We start from the raw sequence: 26,853 nt of genomic DNA on the forward strand, positions 1-26,853 counted from the left end.
TCTTGGATTGTCACCTGTCACTTCTCACTCCTATGCCACTAGCAGTGTGGGTCATCAGGTCCTACTTTTAATTATGTTGTGGAAGACATTCCCCCATTACTAAGTTTCTTAAAGAATGAGTTGCTCTGATGATTGTGTTTGTGAAGTCACCCCCTGCTTTACTGATTGATGCTTCATCTTCTTCCCAAAAGGGACTGCGGTCTGGGAGAAATAGATATATAATTGGTTTAAAACTTATTATTATTTACTGTTCCAAGGCTGGCAAATGATCTAAAATATAAATAAAAGCTAACTATAGGTTATTTTCCCCATTCATTTTACAGAGATTAAAATTATAGGAGTTTGGTCGTTCTCTTTTCTTTGTAAGGAAAAATACCAGTTTCTTAAGTATTTTTTCAGGCATTTAGGATAAACCAAAAACAATGTAAGATTTCAGGTGCTTTCTTGTAAAGTATGATGGGGATTTTAAAGATTAATAACACCTAGATTTTCATTCTACCTTTTTTCTTTTTTTCCTTTTCCTTTTTTAGATTCTCGCCTCTATTGAGCTGCTGGCCCGCTCATTGCCAAAAATTCACCGCAGTGCATCAGAACCCTCCTTGAATCGGGCTGGCTTCCAAACAGAGGATTTTAGTCTCTATGCTTGTGCTTCTCCAAAAACACCCATCCAGGCAGGGGGATACGGTGCGTTTCCTGTCCACTGAAACAAATTAGAGTGTGCGAGTATAGGGCATAGGGACCAAGGAAATGAAAATATGTTTGTTTATATATTTGCTAAATTTAATAAGATCTTTTTTAAAAACGATGAGCCAAAGAATGAGTAGGTTTTTAAAGACTAGGTATCATTATTTCCAAATCTAAAATGTAAATTTAGCTTTGGATTTTCAGCATCCAAGCATTTTATAAAATGCACAGACATGGCTAAACATTTGTAGTACCTCTTTCAGAGGCTTTACTTCCTGTTCCACATCTGTTTATGGGCTTATTCTAATTATTAAACTTCATTTAAACTTTTCTCATGCACCTTTTGTTGTTGGCTATCACATGTCCATTAGGGAGTCCCAAGAACAGCACCACTCCTGTGCATGGATTTGCAGGTGGACGGTGACAGTAGATTAGCCTGTGTTAGGCAAGGCAATCCAAACAGATCTAATTAAAAACTTACGAGAGTTGAATAAGTTATTTTTATTCTTAATATTATTTTCTATAACTTTTTATTATAATTTGGAAAATATGGATGTCCTTTATTCCTCAAAGCAGTAGACTGAATTTCTTTTTACAAATTACGAGTGCAGGTAACCAAAGATATTGCTTAGGAATGACATATTTGACATGAGTAATATGCTTGAACCTTGAATTTTTAGTGACGAATGTTAAAAATTGGAGTTCTTTTTAAATAATATTTTCCCATACATTAAGGATGTCTTATACACATAGAAGTTGAATTTCCTTACAGATGCATTGTTTCCTCCTCCCCCAGAAAAGCTTCATAGAATTCTGTGAGAAATTTTGGGTTTGTTTGTTTAGATATCTTTAGTTACCAAACAACCAAGTAGTGGACTTCTTAAAAATTATTATTACTTTAGATTGTACATACCTCTCATGATACCTGTTTTAACAATCACCTTATCCATGTGTCATAAAATTCTTGTGCTCCTTATATTCTTTGCCCAGCAGGGTTCTTATGAATGAATGCTATTCTTTTTTTTTTTTTTCTGTAGCCTATGTAGCCTACTGTGTGAAGTATTTATTAGTGCTTTCTAATATTTACCTTTTCTTGTGTAGAAAATGACTGTACTGTGGCAGTCAGTATACTCTTACTATGAGCCAGAATCTTACTGGGAATCAAAAGTGAAAGAAGCAGTATCACTGTCATCTTACCAAAGAAATTATCATGTCTACTTCAAAGTCAGCACCAAAAGCCAGCCACTTAAATACATTTTCATTTATTTAATTTAGAACTATGGTGATTTTTAAATATAACTGGTGGTTTGGGGCTATACGGGCACATAGACAACATCTGTGTTTAATATCATCCTTTGAAGCCAATAAGAAAATTGGGAAGACTTTAGTGATAATTTAGTTTTTAAATATCACAAATAAGTTTTTAAAATACTTTATTAATTTGAATGGATGAGATTTCATCCAGGAAAACTAGTCAGTGAGAAGAAGCATGGCATACCTTTTGCCTCTCATTTGGGTAGTTTGAAATAAGTAATGCCATTCATGTTGCTCAAAATTGATTCATGCCTTTCAATTAGGCAAGAGTAGTGGAAAAGAACCTCTCTCGTGTTTTCAAAAATAAGAAAGAGAAAGGCATGAAAGAATGGAACCTGTTGGAAAAAAGATTTTAAATTAGTGCAGGATTTCTAAATCCTCTAATTACTAAATAGAGTTTTGTCCATCACGAATTGAATAGCAAGCATGTAGCTAACAAAGTTTTTACATTGGTCACTGGAATGCACAAAGGTTTGGACATTCTAAGGCACAAGAGTCAAAGGATCTTTTTACTGATCGAACTCTTTCTATAGTTCCTCAGTGTACTTGCTTCACTCATATTGTCCTTTCTTTGCTCACTCCTTTTTTCTGCCCCTATAATTCCCCACACGGACCACTGCCCAACCCCCCACTCTCTGCATTTGACTCTTCTCAGTCTCCTTTGCAGAAGGCATTGCTAGGCTCTTAGAATCTTAGAACAGCTCAGAAATTCCTTTATGCCACCTTGCAAGTTTCAGTGGCCTTCAAAGGGCCACCTAGCAGTTTTCTTTCCAAACTGAGCCCACTAGGAGTGTTGGTGGAAGGACATGAACAATATGGTAGGGCAAAATGTTCATTAAGTAACATGGATGCAGAGAAGTAAGGAGCATATTCTAGACATACGGTAGTCTCTGTTTCTGTTGTTTGTTTTATACTGCATTTTAGATATATTCTCCAAATAAAAATATCATTTTCCTAACCATATGTAGAGTTAACCTTTCTGACTACGTAATTAAAACAGAAAGACGTTCATTCTCTTATGACTGATTGCTTTTATTCCTAAAACCTCAGCCCACAGATTTTTTTATTAAAGTTGATTTCCCTTTTCAGCAGGCACCCTTTTTTGTAAAATTTGTTTTATAGTTTAGAAGTTTTAGGGATCCCTGGGTGGCGCAGCGGTTTGGCGCCTGCCTTTGGCCCAGGGCGCAATCCTGGGGACCCGGGATCGAATCCCACGTCGGGCTCCCGGTGCATGGAGCCTGCTTCTCCCTCTGCCTGTGTCTCTGCCTCTCTCTCTCTCTCTGTGTGACTATCATAAATAAATAAAAAAAAAATTAAAAAAAAAAAAAAAGAAGTTTTACTGGTCAGTGACAGGAACTAAGATTTTTCTTCTTGATTTTAAGTAGTTTAGGGATCACAGCACATAAATGCTTTAGGTTATTTTCAGGTATTAAATGTTGTATTAGCCATTTACATTCTAAGCATTAGTTAAAATCATTCTCTTTAAATAGTGACTAACACACCAGCTTAAATGGCCTGTCTCAAGTGAGTCCCTCAATTTAAGGAAATGAGCTGCTTTTTTTTTTTTTTTAATATTATGAAATGGGTACTTCAGACTAAAACACTGTCAGTTACAGTCCTATTAGATTGAGAATTATTAAGTATTTCTAGAGTACTTTTTATTTTACTCCATATTTCATCGCTCCTGTGGTAATTTCTCTTAAAATTTAAGAAGTCCAGTGTGTCTGAGCCAGAATGTTTGTCATATTTTTGAAACTTCGTAAAAGGTCACCACAAAGAAAGAATGAGAATTACTCTGGTTTCAAATGAATGCCCCCCTACACCTAAAACAGTGATCGATTTCTGTGCAAATTGATTTTTCACAGCGTATTTTTTCTTGAAGAAGTATATAGCAAATTACATGTATAATAGCCACTGAAATACATTCAATTCAGGAATAAAAGGTAATTATGTAATATCTTAAAACTAGTTAGTAAAATCCTTAGATTTCAAATAAACAAATCTTAATATTTGAGATATTCGAAATCACAGGGCCTTCCCAAATGTTCTCTACCTTAATCTTAAATAAAGTCAAATGGAAAACAGAACTTAGGTTATTCTCAACCAGAAAGGTTAAAAAAAATTTTTTTTTTCATTTTGGCCTCTGATTTTTCAGGCAATAATTAACATACCAAAATTTTCAAAAAGTCATGTAGTATCCTGGATGTTTCACTTCAAGTAATTCTTACCTCAAATAAAATAGGATAGAAAAAATAAATAAATAAATAAAATAAAATAAAATAAAATAAAATAGGATAGGAGGTGGGATAATAGAGATTTCTGGATATGCAAGAAGGAGTATGCCTTTTTCCCCAAAAGCAGATCCATTGCCTGTTAGGCCCATCTTTCCTTAAATTTCTCCATGATTTCAGGACATATATAGAAAGAGTTTTATTTTATTGATCCATAAACTCTTGAGTTCTTTTTGTCTTTTTTTATTCCTAAATCTAAAGTCTGCTTATGAAATAATAACTGCATTCCGTTAGAAGCAGTAGACAGTGGTAAGATGGTCTTCAGTGTTTGCTTTATTAGTATCTGATTTGGAGTTTGTTGGTACGAGTTTGTACTTTGGGAGACTGTTTTGTGATTTTTTTTTTAAAGGCTAACCTTTTAAGTTTGTAGAGTAGAACACTGTACAAAGTGGGATGTCTAATTATCGTAATTGGAAGCACATGACGATTTTTTAAAGTTATTTTTTAATGTGGTATATAAGATCTGACATAGAATTTTATCACTTTTGATATTCTCACTTAATAGATTAAAGTCTAGCCATATTCTAAAAACTGGAAGATTTTTTTTAAAAATAAAGATTTGCAAGTAAATCCTATTTTCACATTGACTTCCTTTAATGAGATTCAGATTCTGCAGGATACAGTGACTACTAATTAGAATGTTGAAAATTACCTTAAAGAAATATATGAAAATACTAGAAAAAATAGCAACCTTCAAACCACAGTGTACTTAAACCATAAGCAAAGGTAGTGTGAATGTTTATAGATTTCTAGTCTCTGTTCACAAAATAGTCTTCTGTGGTTATATTCTTCATAATTGGCTCTCTGTGGTCTTAGTGACTTGGCTTTTTTTTTTTTTTTTTTTTTTTAATCAATGCCATACTCCCTCCCTAGACTTTTTAACTTTAAATATGAGGTAATGATTCTTTTATCCTTCGTTGATCTTTTGACTCACAATACTGTGGTTACTTGCTTGGTGAAAGGAATCCTTAAATAGAAAGAGATAGTATCACCATCTGCAATCCAATTAGTATTAATACTCAGAGTGGGAAAATAAATTATTATTGAAAATTATTTCAGGGTATATTCATTGTTAAGACCACTCCCACCCCCAGACTTGCATCGTAACAGTGCCATTTTCTAGCTGTGAGATACCAGGCAAATTACTCCACCATTCTAAACCCACGCTTGCTCCTTTGTAAGTTTAGAGAAGTAATAGCACTTGCCTTATAGTGATTATGAGGCTTAGATGCAAATATATGTAAAGCATTCAGTGAGGCACCTGACATATAACAGGTACTCAGATGGTTGCTAATATTATCAGCCTGTGATCTGGGGGTTCAGTCAGCCAGTCATTAGCAATCTGTTGTTGTTGGGAGGACATACCAGTGTCCTGTAGTAGCCAGTTGGCAGTCAGAGAGTGGACAGGTCACTCCTAAATGAAATCCTGTGTTGGTGTCAGTGACTGCTTGGACTTGCATCATTATAATAATGGAAATGAGTTGATAATTGGGGGAAAGTCTTCAACAAATCAACCTTACTATTTTACAATCCATATCTGAGAAATTTTGTTCGTTGGAATGGTTTTTCAGCTTGATTAGAACCATAGCATGTCAAATCCAAATGGGAAATTACCTGTAGACTCCATATTTAATTGGCAAAACTGAAGCATAGTCTATATACTATAAATTATCTTCTTTTATGGATTTCGGCCATTTTTGCTTTTAAATCAGTGATGATGTTGCTAGCTTTGTAATAGTTAGCGAGTCCCCTTTCAGTGAGGTTTCAGTGAGGCTTTTCTAGATCTCTTGGTTATTTGAGATAACTTTTTTAAAATTAGCTCTTGTCCTCCCTCTACAGGAGAATTTGCAGCCTTCAAGTAGCCACACCATCATGGCAACAACTACTCTTATTTCTTAAGTCTTGTGTTCGTACAATTTGTTAACATCAAAACACAGTTCTGTTCCTCAAATCTTTTTTTAAAGATACAGAATTTTCAATGCATAAGCTGGTGTGGAACAGAATGGAATTTCCCATCCAACAAAAGAGGGAAGAATGTTTTAGGAACCAGAATTCTCTGCTGCCAGTGTTTCTTCTTCAACACAAATACCACGTGCATACAAGTCTGCCCACTCCCAGGAAGGAAGAGGAGAGCCTGAGTTCTGACCTTTTGATGGTCAGGCATGATGGAAAGAAACTGCTGCTACAGCTTGGGAGATTGGCTGTGGAGAGCCTGCCCGTCAGCTCTGCCCTTCTAACCGCCAGATGAGTGTGTGGCTGGTCACCTGACAGGGCAGCTGCAATCGCCAAGCATCGTTCTCTTTCCTGTCCTGGGATTTTGTCGTGGAGCTCTTTCCCCCTAGTCACCACCGGTTCATTTCTGAGGGATGGAACAAAAATGCAGCATGGCCTTTCTGTGTGGTGCATGTCCGGTCTTTGACAAATTTTTATCAAGTGAAGCTCTTGTATTTAAATGGAGAATGAGAGGCGAGGGCGGGGGCGGGGGGGATCACGTTTTGGTGTAGGGGCAAAGGGAATGCTGCATCTTTTTCCTGACCCACTGGGTTTCTGGCCTTTGTTTCCTTGCTCACTGAGGGTGTCTGCCTATAACCACGCAGGCTGGAAAGTGCTGGCACACATTGCCTTCTCTTCTCACTGGGTCCAGCAATGAAGACAAGTGTTGGGGATTTTTTTTTTTTGCCCTCCACAATGTAGCAAGTTCTCAGGAAAATACAGTTAATATCTTCCTCCTAAGCTCTTCCAGTCATCAAGTACTTATGTGGCTACTTTGTCCAGGGCACAAAATGCCATGGCGGTATCCAATTAAAAGCCTACAAAACTGCTTGATAACAGTTTTGAATGTGTGAGACATTTATGTAATTTAAATGTAAGGTACAAGTTTTAATTTCTGAGTTTCTCTATTATATTTTTATTAAAAAGAAAATAATTTTCAGATTTAATTGAATTGGAATAAAATAATACTTCCCACCAGAATTATATATCCTGGAAAATTGTATTTTTGTTATATAAACAACTTTTAAAGAAAGATCATTATCCTTTTCTCTACCTAAATATGGGGAGTCTTAGCATAATGACAGATATTTATAATTTTTAAATTAATGGTACTTGCTGGATCCACACTAACATCTTTGCTAATATCTCATGTTTTCCTCCAACTTACTCCTACACTACATCCTCCATCCTCTTTCCAGTCTTTTATCTAGAATATGCAACCTAAAATAAAAATGGTGGTGTCTCCATTCATTCTCCTTCTTCCTTTTTTCCCCAAGCCTGGTCTTCAAAAGGTTGAGTAATTTGGCAGCTGAGTTCCCCGGGTAGAGAATAGCGCAATTTTATTTTTATTTTATTTATTTTTTTTTTTTTTAGAATAGCACAATTTTAGTGTATTGGGTCTGAGGAAGGGTGTTTGAAACCTAACATCAGTTGTTTTTATAGAAAGAGCTGCTGTGCAGGTATTAAAAACGTCATTCTTTTTCTTTGCATAAGTGGAAATTAGAACCCAGTTATAGCTTCATTGGCCTTTACTAAAGGGTGGCATAAATTGCAGTAGTCACCAAAAAAGTGACTCTGGATGTATTAATGGCAAATTAATGACAAATACCTCCCTTATCATGAGTCTATAGAATCTCTTGCCAGGATTTAGGAATGTAAATCAAATCAAATGTACTTACCCCAACCAAGCAATGTAGCCAAGGACCTTAAAGATATTAGACAGAACCTATAAAATAAATCAGGGAATTAGAAGTTGTTTTTTAAAAATCTCAAATTGTAACTGACCCCACTATCTTTTAGCCATTAAGCTCACTGCAGTTCGATGCTTTTTGCTAAAATACCTGTATCCAGAGGAAAGCCTACTGAAAATTCTATAGGCTGTGAAAGATTATCGTAGTAAAATGGAAAACATCCTAAAGTTGTTAGAGTTTGAAAAGCAGTGTGTTCCTAAGTCCTACATGAGCAGAGACAATTCAGAAATTGCGAAGATTCATGCTGATTGGAAGAGCATCTTGTGTGCATAATGCTGCTTCTCTTTTAAAAGCATCTTTTTACATGTGTCCCCATACATGCTTTTAAACTGGTGGTTGTGTTCCCTTTACCAAGATTGGAGAGAGCTCGGTTTGAAAAGCAGCATGTCCTGCAGAGCAGCTGGCCACTTGGCTGCAGGACACCTCCACCCCCACCCAAGGGGCAGAGGCCAGCACAGGCAGGGGTAGAGGATGACAGAGGGGAGCATAGCATTGGAAAGGTGACACGTTGTTTTCTTCCATCCTCTTTAGAAGAGATTGCTCTCCCTTGAAAGCAGGGAACAGACTTGGTCTCAAATGAAGTTGTGTCCAGCCAGAAGCCAGGCTCAGGGTATTCTTGGGAGATTTTTATAGAGCCCTTAAAAAATAAAAATAAAATTTTAGTATTTCTTAGCCCCTTTTTTCCATCAAGTAGTTTTTTCTCTAGTTTACAAATGACATGATAAAGGGGTTTCCTCTTATTTTTTTGATGTTTAGACTACAGATAGACTTGTTGAGCTCCTAAGAAGATACAAGGAAGAACTCCTTGTTTGTCCAAAGCACTTTATGAGTCATTTGTATAGATAGAGTGTGGCTGCATCACTGACTGTCCTGAAAGATTGTAGTTGCCTTTCTTTTCCGTAAAGTGGCTGCAGTGCCTTCTATGGTGTATTTTATTTTGGGTAAGAAGAGGTGAAGCCTTCTGAAGAATTTGAGAGCAAACACAGAAGATTGTTTCAGAATATGTAGTATTCCTGATGGACTTTTTTGTCATCAAACTAGAGTCTAGGGTCTAGACTTTTGCCGCTGAAATAACATTGACCAAAAAGTAGTTTATAAAAGGGATTTGTGAATAGAAAATCCGGTGTGATCATTTGTACTTCACTGCACCTTTAAAGAAGATTCTATCTGTCAAATTCTGGTTCCTGAACATCCAGTCCCTGGTTGCACTTATGATCTTGTAGGATATGCTGCGGCATCCTAGGAGATAGGAGATAAAATGCCGTATGATACATACATATTATATTTTTGTTGCTGTTAGAAGAGAAAGAGCATGACATAGTTTTAAAGAGGTGATGGAGACTTGAGCAGTGTCCACTGGAAACTGTAAATATTTCCTCAATTCTCCTTTGGTGCAGTTCCAGCTCTCTGAGCACACAAGGCTCTCCTCCAGTCAGCTGGGAGTGCTGCACCCCCAGGCACCCCTCCCCAGCCTAGGGTCCACCCCATCTGGCGTCAGCTTGAAGCACACTGCAGGGTTCGGGTGACCTCTTCAAAAAACTACCTCCTCAGGATGAGGTAATGAATAGTTATTTATTTTAAAATATGAAAAGTCAGGAGCTCTAGAACATGAAGATGATTTAAGATTTTAACTTTGGCGTGTCCTTGTTTTTTGAGCACTCTCATTCGGTCCTAAAGGGCATTGTGCGTTTCGGCAGTAATAACTGAAAAATGGAGCTCTGAGTTTCTGAATGTTGTTGCAAGTGGTGCCAGCATCTGTTGCGCGGTATGTTTCAGAATCTTCACCTTAAGTCAGTTGCATAAAATTAAGTAGTTACAGTAACAGTTCACTAACAGTGGTACAATTTTAATTTTCAGTAGGCTTGGCAAGATAATACATCTTCATGATGAGTTAGCCACAACTTCATCACATGCACAGATACTTCTATTGAGAGACTGCCCAGCTAAAAAGATAGATGATTCCCCATGATTCTCTTCTTTGTCTAAGGTTGGCAGTGTTAGCACTAGAAAATCAGTACCTTGGGACTAGCAGATTTCAACCAATAGGCTATTTAAAAAAAAAAAAAAAAAAAGTAACCATACATGGAAAGTTTACTGAGTATAAACAGCAAATAGCTTACAGGTCATACGTTGACATGGTGTAGGTGAGGCTCTAGAAAAATACCTTGACAATTTGCCAAATGATCTTTACTGTGCCTTCACGATGCAATAAAAATTTTTTTTAAAAAGGCTAAAATTTTAGCAGAAATCAGTGATTTGTGAAGAGAGCAGCCACTCTAGTCCAACTCAGCTGTGTTAATATTTTTTAGAGCGCAATTTAGACTGCAGAGACATGCACTAAAGGGTTTATAGCCAAAATCATTTAAAAAATGAGAAAACACAGGTAAATTTTCAGTGAACAAAATTATTTTTTTAAAGCACATAATCCCTAGTAGAGTCAGATATATTTATCACATAGAGCAACTAGGTTGAAAATTATAGTTCAGTGACATTTCTAGAGAAACTTTTTCTACTCCATAGGTTCTTCAAAGCATGGACCTTTTATATAACAGAAATGTTGGACAGACATGTTAAGGAATTGGTGTAGTTTGGGCGTCAGAAGTGCTATATGCTGGGCAGCAAACACTTCTCGAGCGTGAGAAGGAGGAAGCTAACATAGAGGACAGGATTTGATTTTATCAGTTTCCAGAGTACTGCTGCCAACCTAAACAGTGATTTTTCAGATTTTAAAATGTAAACTTTCCTCCCAGGACATGTTTGCAAATTATGTGGAACTGTCCTGCTAATGGTGTTCAGGGTGCTGTAGGAACCAGGTGGGGTGGGGGGGCCCCTTTCTCAGGGGGGCATTGGAATAGTTAATGACGTGGCTGGTGGGCGTGAATTAGACACACATCATGGTGTGCTTTTTGTACCTTGCATTTCTTGCCACCCCCAGGTAAAGGTAGTGCACTGTCCAGCAAGTTCCCGATGTTTTACTAAGTTGTATTACTGATGCCCATAGGTTGCTGAGCACCCAAGGAGTGCAGTAGCATCTCTGCCTGATTTGTATATTGGCCAGGGGAGAATGAAGTGGCCAGTATTGCTAGCTCTGGTAAAATTGAAAATATTGGTAAGGTTTTTGTTTAATCAGCACACGAGAGAGTAAGCTTTGTTTTGTCTTAGTTCTCCTAGGCTCATATCTTTTCAGATAACTTATTTTCACTTCTCTTCAAGCAAAGACATTGAAATTGAAATTTAGTCCTAAATTTTGCCAGTGGCAGAAAGGGTAATTAACAGTTTCTATCGGGATTTTTAAGGTAGAGGAGGACAGAAACATGAAGTCTTAAAATATTTAAGATAACACTGCCTCAACGTGCACAGGGATGGTTCATCCTCACCTCAAAGTGATTAAGTAGATCTTTTATTTCAACATCCACAACTCTCAAGCTGTTAATATTTTAATCCTTTTTTATTTAATTTTTTTTTACCCTTTGACTCCCTTTACCCAATTGTTAATTTAGTTTTAGTAATTACTAAATTAGTTTTATTAAAATGTTTAATTTTATTAAAATGTATAATTTTATTTAACAAAATTGTTTTGACTAATTACAGTGATGTAACCAGTTATGCATGAGGACACAGCCAATGTATCTGGTGTGTGTGTGTGTGTGTGTGTGTGTGTGTGTGTGTGTGTGTGATGAGTTTGTTTTCTAAGAATTTTGTAGATTGAAGTACTCTTGGCAAACAACTGAAATGTTTATTTGTGTTAGTATCAAAAACAAGATTTGTGCAAACCATCTGCCTCTCCGGCAGGCTGAGCATCTTGTCCAGCACTCCCGAGCAGCTGGCTCTCGTCACAGGCTGTAGGGAATTGGGCAGGAAGTTGGCTGAAGAGATGCAGCAGGGGAAGGGCTTCATTTACAGGGGTGCGTTGCGGATGGGGGTTCTAAGTTGCTTATTAGTACCAGCTTTGTGTTGAAAATTATTCTGTGTTGCATTTGTGTGTTAAGCCTTTTTTAACCCACATGTATCTTGGTGGAATAAACTTCAGATTAGCATAAACAGCAAAGCTCACAGAGTAGGCACAAATGTAGAGAAAGTGGACCAAAATGGGCTGGGGGCGGGGGGGTGTGGGAGTAAGTCTGGGGCTAGGGAAGAACTGATGTGATGGTGGGAAATAAACTATAATTACCTGAAATAAATGTAAGAGTGCAATAAGTGTGCTTTTTATTCTAAGCTGTGAACAGTTTAAAAAACGAACATTCCTTCCTAATACATTTGTGTATGTTCCATAGCTGATTAAAACCAGCTATGTAAACATAGAATCCCTTTTTATTCTTGTTAATTACCAACATGAGTGGCTAAACTTTATGTCTTATTTATCTTCATGTTACATTAGTTTACATACGGGAGTGTGCGTGCGTGCATGTCCGTCCACGTGTGTGTGTGTGTGTGTGTGTGTGTGCGCGCGCGCACTGTACCCTTTCCCTCCTTCATCTGGAAATGAATTCATTGGGTCCTCTTGTTCTTCCTTTGGCCGTGCCACAGGTTATGGTCTTGACTTGGCCTTCATGATCCTGCCTGATTTCAAGGACTCTTATCACAGTGATACGTTTTTGTGGTGATCTCCTCTGTTGGTTGTACACTCGGACCCTTCCTCACTCAGCGGCTGCCGCCTTAGGAGCGCACAGCTGATCAGGGGCTCAAATCTGACCATTCCTCAATATAGGTCCCTTTGAATTCTAGTTCAGTACTTAGGATTGCTCTTTGGTTTAAACCAAGAAAAAAGGAAAACACCCTCCCCCCATTTTCATTTACTTCTTGGTTTGAGGACAGTTCTTCTGTAAGGGAGAGGAAAGGGAAATCCATGTTTTAACCACAGTTAATTAATGTCTCTTGGTTTCCCACTCCAAACCTAATGGCGATTCACATATATACATTCCTCTCTCTCTCGCTGCCAAAGGTTTGGGTTTAGTTCACTTCAGTTCCACTCGAGCATTGAAAAGATTCTCATGGAGTCTGGGGTGTGCCCAGTAAAAAAAAAATGGGGACTTTTAAATTGTCCACAGACCTCTTTATACCTGCTTTGCAAAAATTACAATGGAGTAACTATTTTTAAAGCTTATTTTTCAATTCATAAAAAAAGACATTTATTTTCAGTCAAATGGATGATGTCTCCCTGTTGTCCCTTTCTTAACCCTCAATGTTTGCTTGAATCTTTTTTTTTTTTTTCCCCTTAATTCCTCCCCCTACCCACTTCTTGATACTTTGGTTCTTTCCTGCTCAGGTCCCTTCATTTGTACTTTGGAGTTTTTCTCATGTAAATTTGTACAATGGAAAATATTGTTCAGTTTGGATAGAAAGCATGGAGAATTTTAAAAAGATAGCTGAAATTCAGATTGAAGAGATTTATTTCTGTGTAAAGTTATTTAAAAACTCTGTATTATATAAAAGGCAAAAAGTTCTATGTACTTGATGTGAATATGCGAATACTGCTATAATAAAGATTGACTGCATGGAGAAGCCTTTATTAAGATTCTTCTTCTAGCACCATCACATTCAACAGCGTCAGTAGTCAGGATCCTGACAGTTCTTCCAGGCAACGCGGAGACGGAGAAATCTGTTTCATATATGTCACTTACTGCTTTTTGGGTAGAAGTTACTTGTATGGAAAAAAAAATTTTTTTTTAAATATTCTTTAAGTTGTCGAGATGAGCGCCTGCTATGTTGTATGCACTCCTGTGGTGGGGACAGCCTTCTTTCCAGTGTTGGTGACGCCCTTCAAATACTCTCTCCTGCTGTGACCTGACTGCACCCCTGCAGGGGGCTCAGCTCAAGTGTTTGCCCTAATTGAGTCACTGAAGGAGTCTTGTCAGAAGTTCCCCTTAAAATTGTATCTTTCCACGCTTTTTTGACACAATTTCTAATACATTTGCTGTAGGAACACAGAATGTTCACAGACGTAAATATTTGAAACTGTGCACTTGTATTTTACACTTTTTTAAAAATGCTAGTTATCCCAATGAGTTGTGTCTGTGTGATTTCTGAAGTTTGAAAGAGCCCTAGAATAACTTCAAGCTATGTCAGATAACCGGGCAGTTTCCAGAAGAGGAGTAAACCCCTATTTTATTTATTTTCATTCATGAGAGACAGGCAGACACAGGCAGAGGGAGAAGCAGGCTCCCTGCAGGGAGCCTGATGTGGGACTCGATCCCAGGACTCTGGGATCATACCCTGAACTAAAGGCAGATTCTCAACCACTGAGCCACCCAGGCGCCCCAGGAGTAAATCATTTTAAAACTTCATCTGGAAACCATACGTCCAAGAACAGGAAGGACAGAAGAGTCTTCAGGACAGCACATTATTTATTCCGAAATTTTGTCAGGGGCTGTGATAATTGGATCTGCTCCCTGGGTTCTACAGTCCTAGGCTCATAAAATGTGTGCAGAAGGAATCCTTAAGGACATTCTGCCCCAAGTCCCCTCACTGTCAGTCACTGACTGACTCAGGACTGCGGTTTTCAACATCAGTTGTATGCGCTATGGATTTACCATACATAAGCAAAGTGTATATGAAACATACCTATTTATAATTGTTACGGTTGTAGTGGCTATAACAAAATACGGATAGAAATGAGGTTGACTCCATGGCACTGAGTCCATAGCTGGAAATGAATGTGGTGCCAGGGATTCTCCACTCACCCCTGCGCAGGTAAGTGACAAAAGGCAAGGGCCTAGCTGCTGAGGCAGGTGCGTTCCAGCCCAGGCTGCTCCGGTGTCCTCCGCTACCTACACTGGTCCCACTGACGCTTCCGAGGTGGTGGCAGTGGGCAACCAGGTCACCCTCTTCCACAGAACAGTCTTGGGGGCAAGCAGAGCCACGATGACTTCTGTACCTTCCTGGAACATGCACACAACCAGGTGTTCCTTATATGGTGCCTCCCCTGTTATTTGCACTCAAGGTTCCATAGGAAACAAAGTTATAAGTGTTAAAATGTGAGGTTTGAGCTCTGTTGCCATGGGTAATTTCTTCACCACCTGCCTTTCCATTTGAGAGGGTAGGGCTCTGCTCGCCATCTGTCAGGCCACACCTAGCATTTACTGGAGCACGAGACATTCTAAGTGTGTTGTTTGGCAGTGGAGACGGGCGGCACTGCATCTGCTGGAGTATGTTCACGTGCTTAGTCTGGGGCTTTTCCGTAAAAATCAGCCACAGATTCAAGGGTCGCTATAAACTTAGCTTTTAAGTGGTCTAGCAACGAAGTAACGGTTGCTTCCATTTAGAGAGTATTTCCTTCATAGCAGGTGTGGTTCTGAGGGCTTTACAGGCTAATAATGCATTTAATCTAATCCCTTTTACAAATCAGGAAGTTGGAGATCAAGTAAGTAATCTGCCCGAGAAGTCACACCAAGTAAATGGTAAAGCAATGAGTCAGATCCAGCAAGTCAGACTCCAGAGCCTGGATTCTTCAAGCACTGTGCCAGTTTTTCAAACTGCAGGTTGAGTCCTATTAGTGGGTAGTAGAATCCGTCTCAGGCATTTTGTAAGTAGACCAGAGTAAGAGAAAGTATCAGTGTGTATCAAAGCTAAATACTGTTTCATGAAACTTTTGGATTATATATGTCCACAAAGGCATGGACTCTAGGTCAAAATGTAAAATTATTTGTGAGTAGGTCATGATCAGAGGTTTACATATGCTGTACGGACTCGGATAATCTGACTTGCCCAGAGCCAGCCAACCAGATCAGCTCTGAACCTCAACCCTACCTGTATGACTTGGTTGGGCAAGTCATCCATCTACAGCTCAGCATCCTTATCTATCGAAGGGGAAGAGGGGCGCCTGGGGGGCTCAGCTGGTTAAGCACCTGCCTTCAGCTCAGGTCATGATCCCGGGGTCCTGGGATCAAGCCCCACATCAGGCTCCCTGCTTCTCCCTCTCCCTCTGCTTGTGCTGTCAAATACAATCTTTAAAATAAAAAAATGGGAGGAATGTACACTTAACTAGAATTAACACATGCAAAGTGTTTACCACAGTACCAGGCCCATGTAAGCCCCGAGTTTTCTCTATTCGACTATATATAACCGTCAATCAAATATACTTAACATCTTTTTGGGGCCCTCTCCCACTTTATTTTCCCATAAGCCGTACAGCGGACCCTCGACCATGGGTTTGAGCTGTGCCGGTCCACTTATACATGACTGTTTTTGATAAATGTAGTACAGTCCTGTAGATGTATTTCCTGTTCCTTAGGAATTGTTCTCTGGCTTTAAGAGAACTAAGTATATAATACGTATAATGTACAAAACAGGTTGAGTCTCTGTGTATGTTCTCAATAAGGCTTCCAGTCAGCAGTAAGCTGTAAGGTTTTGGGGGGGGAGCCAAAAGTGGTACCTGGACTTGCGACTGCTCGGGGCTGGCACCCCAACCTCTGGTGCTTCAAGTCAAATGTGACAGGATGGAGGTCGTCACCTGGAGAGAAGGCTGGAGACGACTCCCGCATCAGCTCAAATATGAAAAGGAGGATCCAGTATGTGGAGACCACACTGGCTGAGTTTAAAAAAGACTGCGGTTTTTAAAGTTACCTTTAATTCAAATCAAGCAACTCTGAAAGGTTTCTAAGGAAAAGAGCTAGTGGGATTATCCTACCTGAGTTCACGGTTGCAGTGAGTACACATGAGTAAAACGCTTTGTTGGCGGGAAGGAGACAACAAAACTTAGACCTAAAAAGTACAGGAAAGAGATGGCCTTTTAAAGATCTGCCCTATTTTCACCTGAGCTGAGCGCGCTTACTCTCACCGTGAGTGAACACAAAACAGAGAAGTGTCTCTGCACCGCTGCACCAGGCCCGACTGCTGAGCTGGCAGTGGAGTGGGAGGACCTGTTCACAGTGCATCAACCTTGCTGTCACTGTGTCCACTGACACCTGAGGAGAACCAGTGGGGGCCTGGGAACCCAAGGATCACCCCTGTTCAGAGCCTGCCAGAGGCTTCTCACTTGACATATAAAACCTAAACCTGTGGCCATGACCTACCAACCTCATCTAGTCCCCATCGCCTCACCTGCTAGAACCCCACTGGACTTTGTGTTCCTCAGTGACCCTGGTCCCAACCTAGACCTTGGTTCTCACTGTTCCCTGTCCCCGAAGCACTCTCCCTTCCCCTTAGACCCTCGCACAACTGGTTCCTCCCACTTGTTCAGGTCCCACCCACCCAAAAGATCAGTACCCACCTCTCTCTAGCACATCACCCGTTACTTCCTTCAGGGCACTTAGTAAATCTCAATCAGTGTCTGTCTCCCCTTCCTAAACTCTAGGTTCCTTAAGAACTGAATCCTTGGGACTCCTGGGTGGCTCAGTGGTTGAGCGTCTGCCTTTGGCCCAGGGCGTGATCCTGGGGGTCCAGGATGGAGTCCCACATCTGGCTCCCTGCATGGAGCCTGCTTCTCCCTCTGCCTGTGTCTCTGCCTCTTTCTTGGTCTCTTGTGAATAATATCTTTAAAAAAATAAGTAATATCTGCCATATTTAGCATTATATTCCCAACACTTCAGCGGTCAAAAACCTAAATTAAAAATATGAATAAAAATAAATAAAAAAAATAAAAAAATAAAAATATGAATAGTTCTGCTTCTGGGCAAGTCCTTAAGCCACTCTACACTGCAGATTTTTATCTATGGATAACAGAAAATTCCATCCTACCTACTCAGAACTGCTACGCTACAGAAAGTTCAAAACTACTTTGAAAGACATTTTAGAAAAAGTGGAATATCCTATTTCCCCCATATCTCCCATTCCTCCAGCCCTAAGAATTACTAGTTGGACATGTGTCTTAGGTCCACAAATGGCCATGCAGCACAACACCCAGCCTACAAGAGATACATAAATACAAGAAATGGACCACACAGACCTCTTAACCTGTGTATCAGGGCAAGACAACACCAGCAGCAGAGAAACAGCAAGAGTTTTCACGCTGTCCACATACATATGACTAAGACATCCACCGGGAGAAGGCTGCACGGCACTGCAGGTAAGTGCTGGCAACAACTCCTAACGTCGCTGCCCATCAACATGTGACCCTCAAGCAAAGCTACTTCATCTCCTTGAGCCTGAAATGCCTGAGAAGTGGAGCTAATGTCTGTCTACACCATGGGGTATCCCAGAGGATCCACTGAAAGGGCCTGGAACCTGTCAGGACAGCAGCTGGGAACACAGGAAATAATCCATAGGGGTAGTTGTCATTATCAGAAACATCCATGACTCAGTTCCTCACTGTTGACCAAAACACTTTAATTTTACAACTTTCATGTACAATATGAAGTCCATAATTGCTTGAAATTCTCACCTGGCTCCTGCAGGGAAACAAAAGTAGAAAGCTTTAAGTACTTTTATTTTCAATAATTCAAATTCATAATTTTGACTCATTCAATTATTCAAGCATTCACTGAACATCAATTACGTGAGTAGTTAGTCTTATAGAGAAGCAAAGTCACCTTGCTTTCTCAGAGGTTTACAGTCTCATCTTTATAATGTTGGGACACGGGATCCCTGGGTGGCTTAGCGGTTTAGCGCCTGCCTTTGGCCCAGGGCGTGATCCTGGAGTCCCAGGATCGAGTCCCACATCAGGTTCCCTGCATGGAGCCTGCTTCTCTCTCTGCCTGTGTCTCTGCCTCTCTCTGTGTGTGTCTCTCATGAATAAATAAATAAAATATTAAAAAATAAAATAAAATGTGAGGACGCCTGGGTGGCTCAGCAGTTGAGCATCTGCCTTCGGCCCAGGGCATGATCCTGGGGTCCTGGGATCGAGTCCCACATCGGGCTCCCCACAGGGAGCCCACTTCTCCCTCTGCTGAGTCTCTGCCTCTGTCTCTCTCTGTCTCTCATGAATAAATAAAATCTTAATAAATCCACAGAAAAGAAGAGGAGGTTAGTGCTGGCAGGCACATTACCACAGGGAAGCAGGATGCTGGTAAGGACTAGGACCTCTGACTTACCCAGAGTAAATCCAGACACAGGACACGACTGTGAGACAGCTGACCTGCCTGCCCTTTGGTGACAGTTTTTCCTATTCCCTTCCTCCCTTACATACCCCAAAACTGTAATTTTCATGTTAATAAGCTACTTTTTTTTTTTTAAGATTTTATTTATTCATGAGACACAGAGAGAGAGAGAGAGAGAGAGAGAGGCAGAGACACAGGCAGAGGGAGAAGCAGGCTCCATGCAGGGAGCCCAACGCGAGACTCAATCCCGGGTCTCCAGGATCACACCCTTTCGGCTGCAGGTGACACTAAACCACTGCGCCACCCAGGGATTCCCCATTTTTTTCATTTTAATGCTTCCTAGCCTTTCAAACAATTCACAAAAATAAGTAATTTTCAAGGCAGTTTGAGTGATGGCAATTATTTATGTGCAAGGACTAATTTAAAAACACATTACATGAGAATTTTTTTTTTTTTTTTGAGAATGTCTTAACTCCTAATGGGTCTGTGGGAGAAAAGACTCCTCTTCCTAGTACCTACTCCCAGTGTACCTTTCCTTTTGAAAGAAGAAAAACTCTGATTCATAATTTGGAAAAATGAAAGGGCCATTACCTTTTACTTTTTAGGGTTAATTTCCACATAAGTCTGTATCATAACATTCCCATATGCTGGTACTTTCCATTCAATCACTCAGGGTGGAACACAGTATTCCTGCAACCTAACTGTAAGCTCCGTATCTATCTTATCTTGCACTGCAATCTCTGTGCACAGCTGGTACTTTAAAAAAAAAGTCTCAGGGGGATTCCTGGGTGGCTCAGCAGTTTAGCAGCTGCTTGGCCCAGGGCGTGGTCCTGGAGTACCGGGATCGAGTCCCACATCAGGCTCCCTGCATGGAGCCTGCTTCTCCGTCTGCCTGTGTCTCCGCCTCTCTCCTTCCCTGTGTGTATCTCATCAATTTATTTATTTATTTTTAAAGATTTTATTTATTTATTCATGAGAGAGAGAGAGAGGCAAAGACACAGGCAGAGGGAGAAGCAGGCTCCATGCAGGGAGCCGGATGTGGGACTCGATCCGGGGACTCCAGGACCATGCCCCAGGCTGAAGGCAGGGCTAAACCGCTAAGCCACCAGGGCTGCCCTATAAACAACTTTAAAAAGGAACCAGGGGCATACCTGCTTGCAAAGAGTTCAATCTTTATTTTCAGTCTTCATCATCGGGAAGGATACCTAGTTCCTCATCTGTCCACTGGGAAGGATCCGGATATGGAAAGTGACCCTGGTGACAACCATTAAAAAAAAAAAAAAGTAAAGACTCTATATTCCATACGATGAATTAAATTCAAAAGATAAACAAATATGGTAAGGCTGTCATATGCACAGCCCTTGAAAAGCCACATGAACAAACTACTACTTTAACTATCTGATGATCCAACTGTTCTTCAATCTGTTCAAGATGGGCTATGGCCCGAACTGTAAAAGCCGACCCATTCTGGAGCCACAGCCTGAGCCAGCATTTCAGTGTGTCTGTGATGGACGGTAGGCAGAAGGGAGACAACAGATTGCAAAGATATCCCGCATCTTGACAACGTATTGAAGCTGCGGTGAAACGTAACATCTCAAAGTGTCCTGTCATTGCTGCCGACCTGGGAGAGACCTGGGAGCCTCATGCGTCTTCAGTCCTAGTCTGTGGTGGCATCGTTGATCAAGCCAAGCAGCCACCCAGACTCCTGACAGCTGACCTACAGTGAGTTAGGGGGGACTCTGTGCTGCCAACTCAGACACGAAGCAGCTCCCTCCTGGGTGACACGAGCACAGATAAACTCAAAGAGAATAGGACATGAATCAATCTGAAGCGCCTGAGACTTTGTACACTGAATATTTTTTTCCCATCCTGTTTGGATCACCAAGCGCAGATTTCAATGGCTTCAAGGTATAATTTCCCAGGGAACAGGGTCTGTGTAAAAGTGATAAAAGCTTAGCCAAGGCATGTCAGAAAGTTACCATGATCTAACTTCTCCCCTTAAGACAAATTAGCCCACATCTCTCCCACCCCGATCTGGCTGCCCGGGGCCTCTAGACAGACGAGATGAGTCAGCATTTAAAGACATTTGGTGTGAAACTTAACCCCACTGATGAACCCCTGGTTCAGAATTAGTTTCAAGTCTTCCTTCCAAATATGACAACCTAACAGAAACCGTAAGAGATGGACTACCCACATGTACACCTGTGAGGAGGAAAGGTCAGAGAGAATGTATTTCTGTAAATAACAGGATTCCTGCATACACAAAGACAACATGGTAAAGGGACATAACCAGGTATGAAAACGGTCTACATACAGGAAGGAGGGAGGAAAAAAAAAAAAAAAAAAGCAGAGCTATTAATATATTAGTAATAATAATCTAATCAAATTATAATATTCTATTAATATATTAGAATTATTCTCCTGCACTTACCAGCACAGCATCTGAATCATGCCAAAAACGCCAGAGAATCCAGAACCACATGGTGCCACTGAAGAACTCGGCCTGGATCACCTGGGACCTGGTCAGCTGGGGAAACTGTCTATACCGGGGCTCAATATGCACATCGCCACCAGCACTACAGGACGAAACAAAATGTCATGCAACTTGGTACCCCTTCAAAGCATGAAGTCATCTAAAACTTTGAGTTACATCTAGAAACAAAATCTAACAGTTCTCATCTCCTCCATGAAATACAGGTTGACAGAGCTCCATAATGCCTCAAAACTCATTTTTCATAAGCTTGCTTTTAAACTTGTTTGGCAACAAAAACTGGCCTGCACTGATGAAAGACTGTTTCCCTTTACTGATTATACAGGGATTTTACAACAGAAATAGGAATGTGTTAATAACAGGGTGCTGGCCCAAAAGTTTCAGTTAAGAAATGTGAACCTACAGTAGTAGGTCACTTAGCTTATCCGAAAAAACACATCAGCAAAGTAATCTTGTTCTGTTTAGCCATCTATTTCCAAGGCAAATTATGCCTTCTGCTCTATTACAGTCTTTGCTAATAAAGAACACTATATGGGAAAAAGGACTCAGCAAATCTTTTTTTTTTTCTTTTTTTAGTTATCTCTACACCCAATGTGGGGCTCAAACTCATGACCCTGAGATCAAGAGTCACATGCTCTATGGACTGAGCCAGCCACGCACATCAGCAAATCCTTTTTAATAAGCTAATAGTTCTGAACAGAGCAAAGAGCCCTCAAACAGTAAGTATGAACAACTTTTGGGATTTTTTTTTTTCATTTAGATTCTGTTGACAAATTGTGGGACACAATCCATAAGGTCTGCATTTTGTTCAGTTAGATTATAATTATTATTGGTTGAATCTAACTTTGTTTAAAGATTTATTTATTCATGAGAGACACAGAAAGAAGCAGAGACATAGACAGGGGGAGAAGCAGGCTCCCTGCGGGGACCCCAAGGCAGGACTCAATCCCCAGTCCCCAGACCCCGGGATCATGCCCTGAGCCAAAGGCAGACAACTCAACCGCTGAGCCACCCAGGGATCCCTGAATCTAACTCAAATAATAAAATTTGTACTTCATGATGTTACTGTCAAGTTCCATTTAGCAGCTATACATATTCCCATACAAAAATGGGATACAGAATTTAAAGAGAATTTCTATATAAAATGTATTCACAAATTTCATTTCAGGTAAGAACCAGCTTGGAAAACAACATGCTCAGGCAGCCCGGGTGGCTCAGCAGTTTAGCACTGTCTTCGTCCAGGGGCGTGATCCTGGGGACCTGAGATCGAGTCCCGCGTCGGGCTCCCTGTGTGGAGCCTGCTTCTCCCTCTGCCTGTGTCTCTGCCTCCCTCTCTCTCTGTCTCTCACAAATAAATAAATAAAATCTTAAAAAAAAAAAAAAAAAGAAAACAACATGCTCTTCAATCCAGCAAAAACTACCAAAACTGCACTTTCTTCAAAATGCGCTGTAGATTTGTGAACATTAAAAAATCTATGGGTCCCTAATACGTATTACCTCCTCCCCTTTGTAGTATCCTGTCCTGTTCTTAAAGGTTATTAACGGGCAGCCCAGGTGGCTCAGCGGTTTAGCGCCGCCTTCAGCCCAGGGCCTGATCCTGGAGACCTGGGATCGAGTCCCGCATCGGGCTCCCTGCATGGAGCCTGCTTCTCCCTCTGCCTGTGTCTCTGCCTCTCTCTGTCTCTCAGGAATAAATAAATAAAATCTTTAAAAAAAAAAAAAAAAGGTTATTAACAGTTATCATTTACTGTCTTCCATGTGCCAGACACCGCCTGAACCATTTTAAATGTAATCATTTATTTTCATAATCCTATGAGATAGATTGTATGGTTATTAATGTTTGCAAATGAAAACACTGGGGTATTATTTGAAGGCAAAGCCTAAGTTCTTATATACTGCCTATAAACAAACAATATTAATAATTTTCTCATTTTATGAACCGAAGACACAGTTAACTAGAATTCCCATCAGCATGATACCATATTGAAGTGATAGTTTCATTTTTATGTAAATATTTATCCAATATATTAAAACTTTTATCTGGAAAACTCTACATGAAATATTGATAATTAGCTGAGTGGTATGAGATGGTTTTTATTTTTCCGTAGGTATGAATGTGGGGTTTTCTGTATGTATTTTTTTAAGTTTTTATATAAATTCCAGTTAGTTACAATACAGTGTAATATTAGTTCCAGTAGTAGAATTTAGTGATTCATCACTTACATACACACCCAGTGCTCATCACAGCAAATGCCCTTCTTAATGCCCATCATCTATTTCCTCCTTTCCCCCACACCTCCCCTCTGGTGACCATCAGTTTGTTCTTTGTAGTTAGAAGTCTGTTTCTTCATTTGCCTTTTTCCCCCTTTATTCGTTTGTTTTCTTAAATTCCACATATAAGTGAAATAATGTTTTCCTCTGGCTTACTTTGTTTAGCATAATACTGTCTAGCTCCATCCATGTGGTTGCAAGATTTGATTCTTTCTTTCTTTCTTTATGATAGACCGAGAGAGAGAGGCAGAGACACAGGAGGAGGGAGAAGCAGGCTCCATGCTGGGAGCCCGACACAGAACTCGATCCCGGGACTCCAGGATCCCGCCCTGGGCCAAAGGCAGGCGCCAAACCGCTGAGCCACCCAGGGATCCCCTGATTCTTTTTTATAGCTGAGTATTATGTATCTTTCTTTAAGCATGGTGAAGGGGAGGGCAGAGGGACAAGCAGACTCCCCGCTGAGTGGGGAGCCCAATGTGGGGCTCAATCCCAGGACCTTGAGATCATGACCTGAGCCAAAGTCAGATGCTTAACCAAGTGAGCCACCCAGGTGTCCCTGGCCATGTATTACTTTAAAAGGCTCCCTCAAGAATTATTGCTTTACAACCTGAAGAATATATCACACCGTTTCTGTAATGCCATCATATGCCAATTTTATTTAACAGTATTTATTCAGGATCTGTCTGTGCATATAGATACTGTATTATACAAACAAACCATGGGGATGGTAATTCAATACACTGTAACAAGACGCTTCCTCCTCTTTAATAGGTTTTAGATATAATCTAATTATAAGGGCCTATCGGTTAAATTCATTAAAATAATATTTGAGAATTCTAGTTCAAACCCACTACCAGGAACTCTACACATCTCATTATTGTTAGAGTGACATGTTGTATTAACTATTCCTTGAAACAAATGGGTCATTGGGACACCTGGCTGGCTCAGGTGGTAGAGCATGCAACTCTTGGTCTCCAGGTTTTGAGTTCCAGCCCCATGTTGGGTAGATAAATTACTTTAAAAAGGGGGGGGGGGGGGCTTCCCTGGGTGGCTCAGCAGTTTGGTGCCTGCCTTTGGCTCAAGGTGTGATCCTGGAGCCCTAGGACTGAGTCCCGCATCAGGCTCCCTGCATGGAGCCGGCTTCTGCCTCTGCCTGTGTCTCTGCCTCTCTCTCGCTCTGTGTGTCTCTCATGAATAAATAAATAAAATCTTTAAAAAAAAAAAAAAAGCATGTGACTCTTTATCTCTGAGTCATGGGTTCAAGCCCCACGCTGGGTACAGAGATTACTAAAAAAAATTCATAAACTTAAAAAAAATGAAACCAGATCATATCACGTTCCTGCTTCAAAGTCTCCAACGGCATCCCATGATTTTTTTTTTTTATTTTTATTTATTTGATAGTCACACACACAGAGAGAGAGAGAGACAGAGACATAGGCAGAGGGAGAAGCGGGCTCGAGCCTGACGTGGGACTCGATCCCGGGTCTCCAGGATCAGGCCGCAGGCCGTGCTAAACCGCTGCGCCACTGGGGCTGACCCAAGAAACGGAATCTTCAAAAAAAAGGGGGGGGGGGGGCAGCTGGGTGGCTTAGTGCCACCTTCCGCCCAGGTTGTGGCCCTGGAGACGCGGGATCGAGTCCCACTTCAGGCTCCCTGCTTGGTGCCTGCTTCTCCTTCTGCCCATGTCTCTGCCTCTCTCTCTGTTTCTCATGAATAAATAAATAAAATCTTTAAAAAAAGAAAGAGAAAGAAACTGTTTCAAGGGCAAATAGCTCAACTGTAGCAAAGGTGAGACTTGAAATGAGGCAGTTTGGGGCCAGAATCCTGCTTTTAACCACTACCTTGCACTGCCTCTTGGGGAATACGTAGATCCTGATCTAAGGGGCCTGGAACATCACCTGTAAGAATCAAATGTTCTATTTTCCATCCTGCTCTTACTGACTCTCTCTGCACTACCAATTTGGTTTTGGCAGATTTGACCCTTGGCATCTCAGCGCTATGCTCTCCAGTCGAATTTTTGGGCTACTTCACAGGTGACTCCTCTTTTGCTCACTCTCAGTTCTTGTTCACGCGAACGTGAACCCTGATACAAGTTATGGCATTTGGGTGACAACGTGTCCATCACTTCTACCAAATGGAACACTCTCACGGGGAATGTGATTATGGGGGAGGCTATGCACTTGTGGGAAATCTCTGTACCTTCCGGTCAATTGTGCTGTGAACCTAACACTGCTCTAAAAAATAACATTTAGGCCGGGGGCACCTGGGTGGCTCTGCGGTTGGGCGTCTGCCTTCGGCTCAGGTCGTGACCCCGGGGTCCCGGGATCGAGTCCCACATCGGGCCCCCCGCAGGGAGCCTGCTTCTCTGTCTGCCTAGGTCTCTGCCCCTCTCTTTGTTTCTCTCATGAATAAAAAAATAACATCTTTAAAAAAATAAACAAAATAAAAAATAACACCCAGGTCTCCGGGGGCAGCTCTGTGCCTCTCCTTGCCTCCCAGCCGGCGCTTGGAGACACACGGTACAGGCGGTTTCCTCCGTGGAGCACGCCCTCTCCTCCCCGACTTCCGCTCTCGCCCCCGGATTAGCTCCAGCTAGCCTCCACGTTCAACGGAATTTCCCGAGGGCAGGCTCCCCTGCTGCCGGAGCGGCGGGACGCGCGGTTTAACGCCCGCCAAGAGAACCCCGCCCCGGCGCCCCCGCCCCGCCCCCGCCCCCGCGTCGCGGAGCCGGACTCCAAGTCCCAGCATGCCGCGGGGCAGAGGTCGCTGCCGGGCCGGCCCGGGTGCCCGGCGTCAAGGTGAGGGCGTCCCGAAGACCGGCGTTTTCCGTTAGACGCAGGCGAGGCCCCTCCCCCCGGCCAACACTCACTGACGGACTCCACCGCCTCCAGCCGGCCGCGGGCCGGGGCCTCTGAACAGCCGGCCTCCAACGCGAACGAAAGACGCCAAGCGCGTCAGAGCCGACATGCCAGCCGGCGTCCAGGGAGCCCCTCTCAGGCCGCCCCGCCTTCGCGTCACTTCCGCCGGCGCCCCGGCCCGTGACGTCACGGCGTCGCCCCGCCGGTGACGTATGGGGGCGGTGTTCT

General features: G+C 41.4%; 2 protein-coding genes across 3 annotated transcripts in view; one reads left to right on the forward strand and one right to left on the reverse strand.

The window, feature by feature from the left end:
- BRAF (B-Raf proto-oncogene, serine/threonine kinase) overlaps positions 1-7,528 on the forward strand; it is a 177,857-nt gene extending 170,329 nt beyond the window's left edge. For both annotated transcript variants that reach the window (XM_025982226.2, XM_072762861.1), the window contains 2 exons: positions 531-684; positions 6,129-7,528. In XM_025982226.2, the coding sequence (XP_025838011.1) occupies positions 531-684; positions 6,129-6,151 (177 nt within the window). In that variant the 3' untranslated portion in view covers positions 6,152-7,528. The remainder of the gene's footprint in view (positions 1-530; positions 685-6,128) is intronic.
- Positions 7,529-18,274: 10,746 nt separating this feature from the next.
- On the reverse strand, positions 18,275-26,834 carry NDUFB2 (NADH:ubiquinone oxidoreductase subunit B2). Its single transcript, XM_025982143.2, has 4 exons — positions 26,637-26,834; positions 21,437-21,581; positions 20,157-20,259; positions 18,275-18,357 (listed from the first exon to the last, which is right to left on the reverse strand). The coding sequence occupies exons 1-3, from the start codon at positions 26,732-26,734 to the stop codon at positions 20,185-20,187; spliced, it is 318 nt and encodes a 105-aa protein (XP_025837928.1). The 5' UTR covers positions 26,735-26,834; the 3' UTR covers positions 18,275-18,357; positions 20,157-20,184.
- Between the last annotated feature and the right edge of the window lie 19 nt (positions 26,835-26,853).

This window comes from Vulpes vulpes, chromosome 7, assembly GCF_048418805.1.
Source record: "Vulpes vulpes isolate BD-2025 chromosome 7, VulVul3, whole genome shotgun sequence".
Lineage (NCBI taxonomy): Eukaryota > Metazoa > Chordata > Mammalia > Carnivora > Canidae > Vulpes > Vulpes vulpes.

Coding starts and splice junctions, on each gene's coding strand:
- NDUFB2 (XM_025982143.2), bottom strand. CDS start 26,734: ATGTCGGCTCTGACGCGCTTGGCGTCTTTCGTTCGCGTTGGAGGCCGG. Junction 21,582..26,636: donor GGAGGCGGTGGAGTCCGTCA/GTGAGTGTTGGC, acceptor TTCGTCCTGTAG/TGCTGGTGGCGATGTGCATA. Junction 20,260..21,436: donor ATGATTCAGATGCTGTGCTG/GTAAGTGCAGGA, acceptor GGTTGTCACCAG/GGTCACTTTCCATATCCGGA.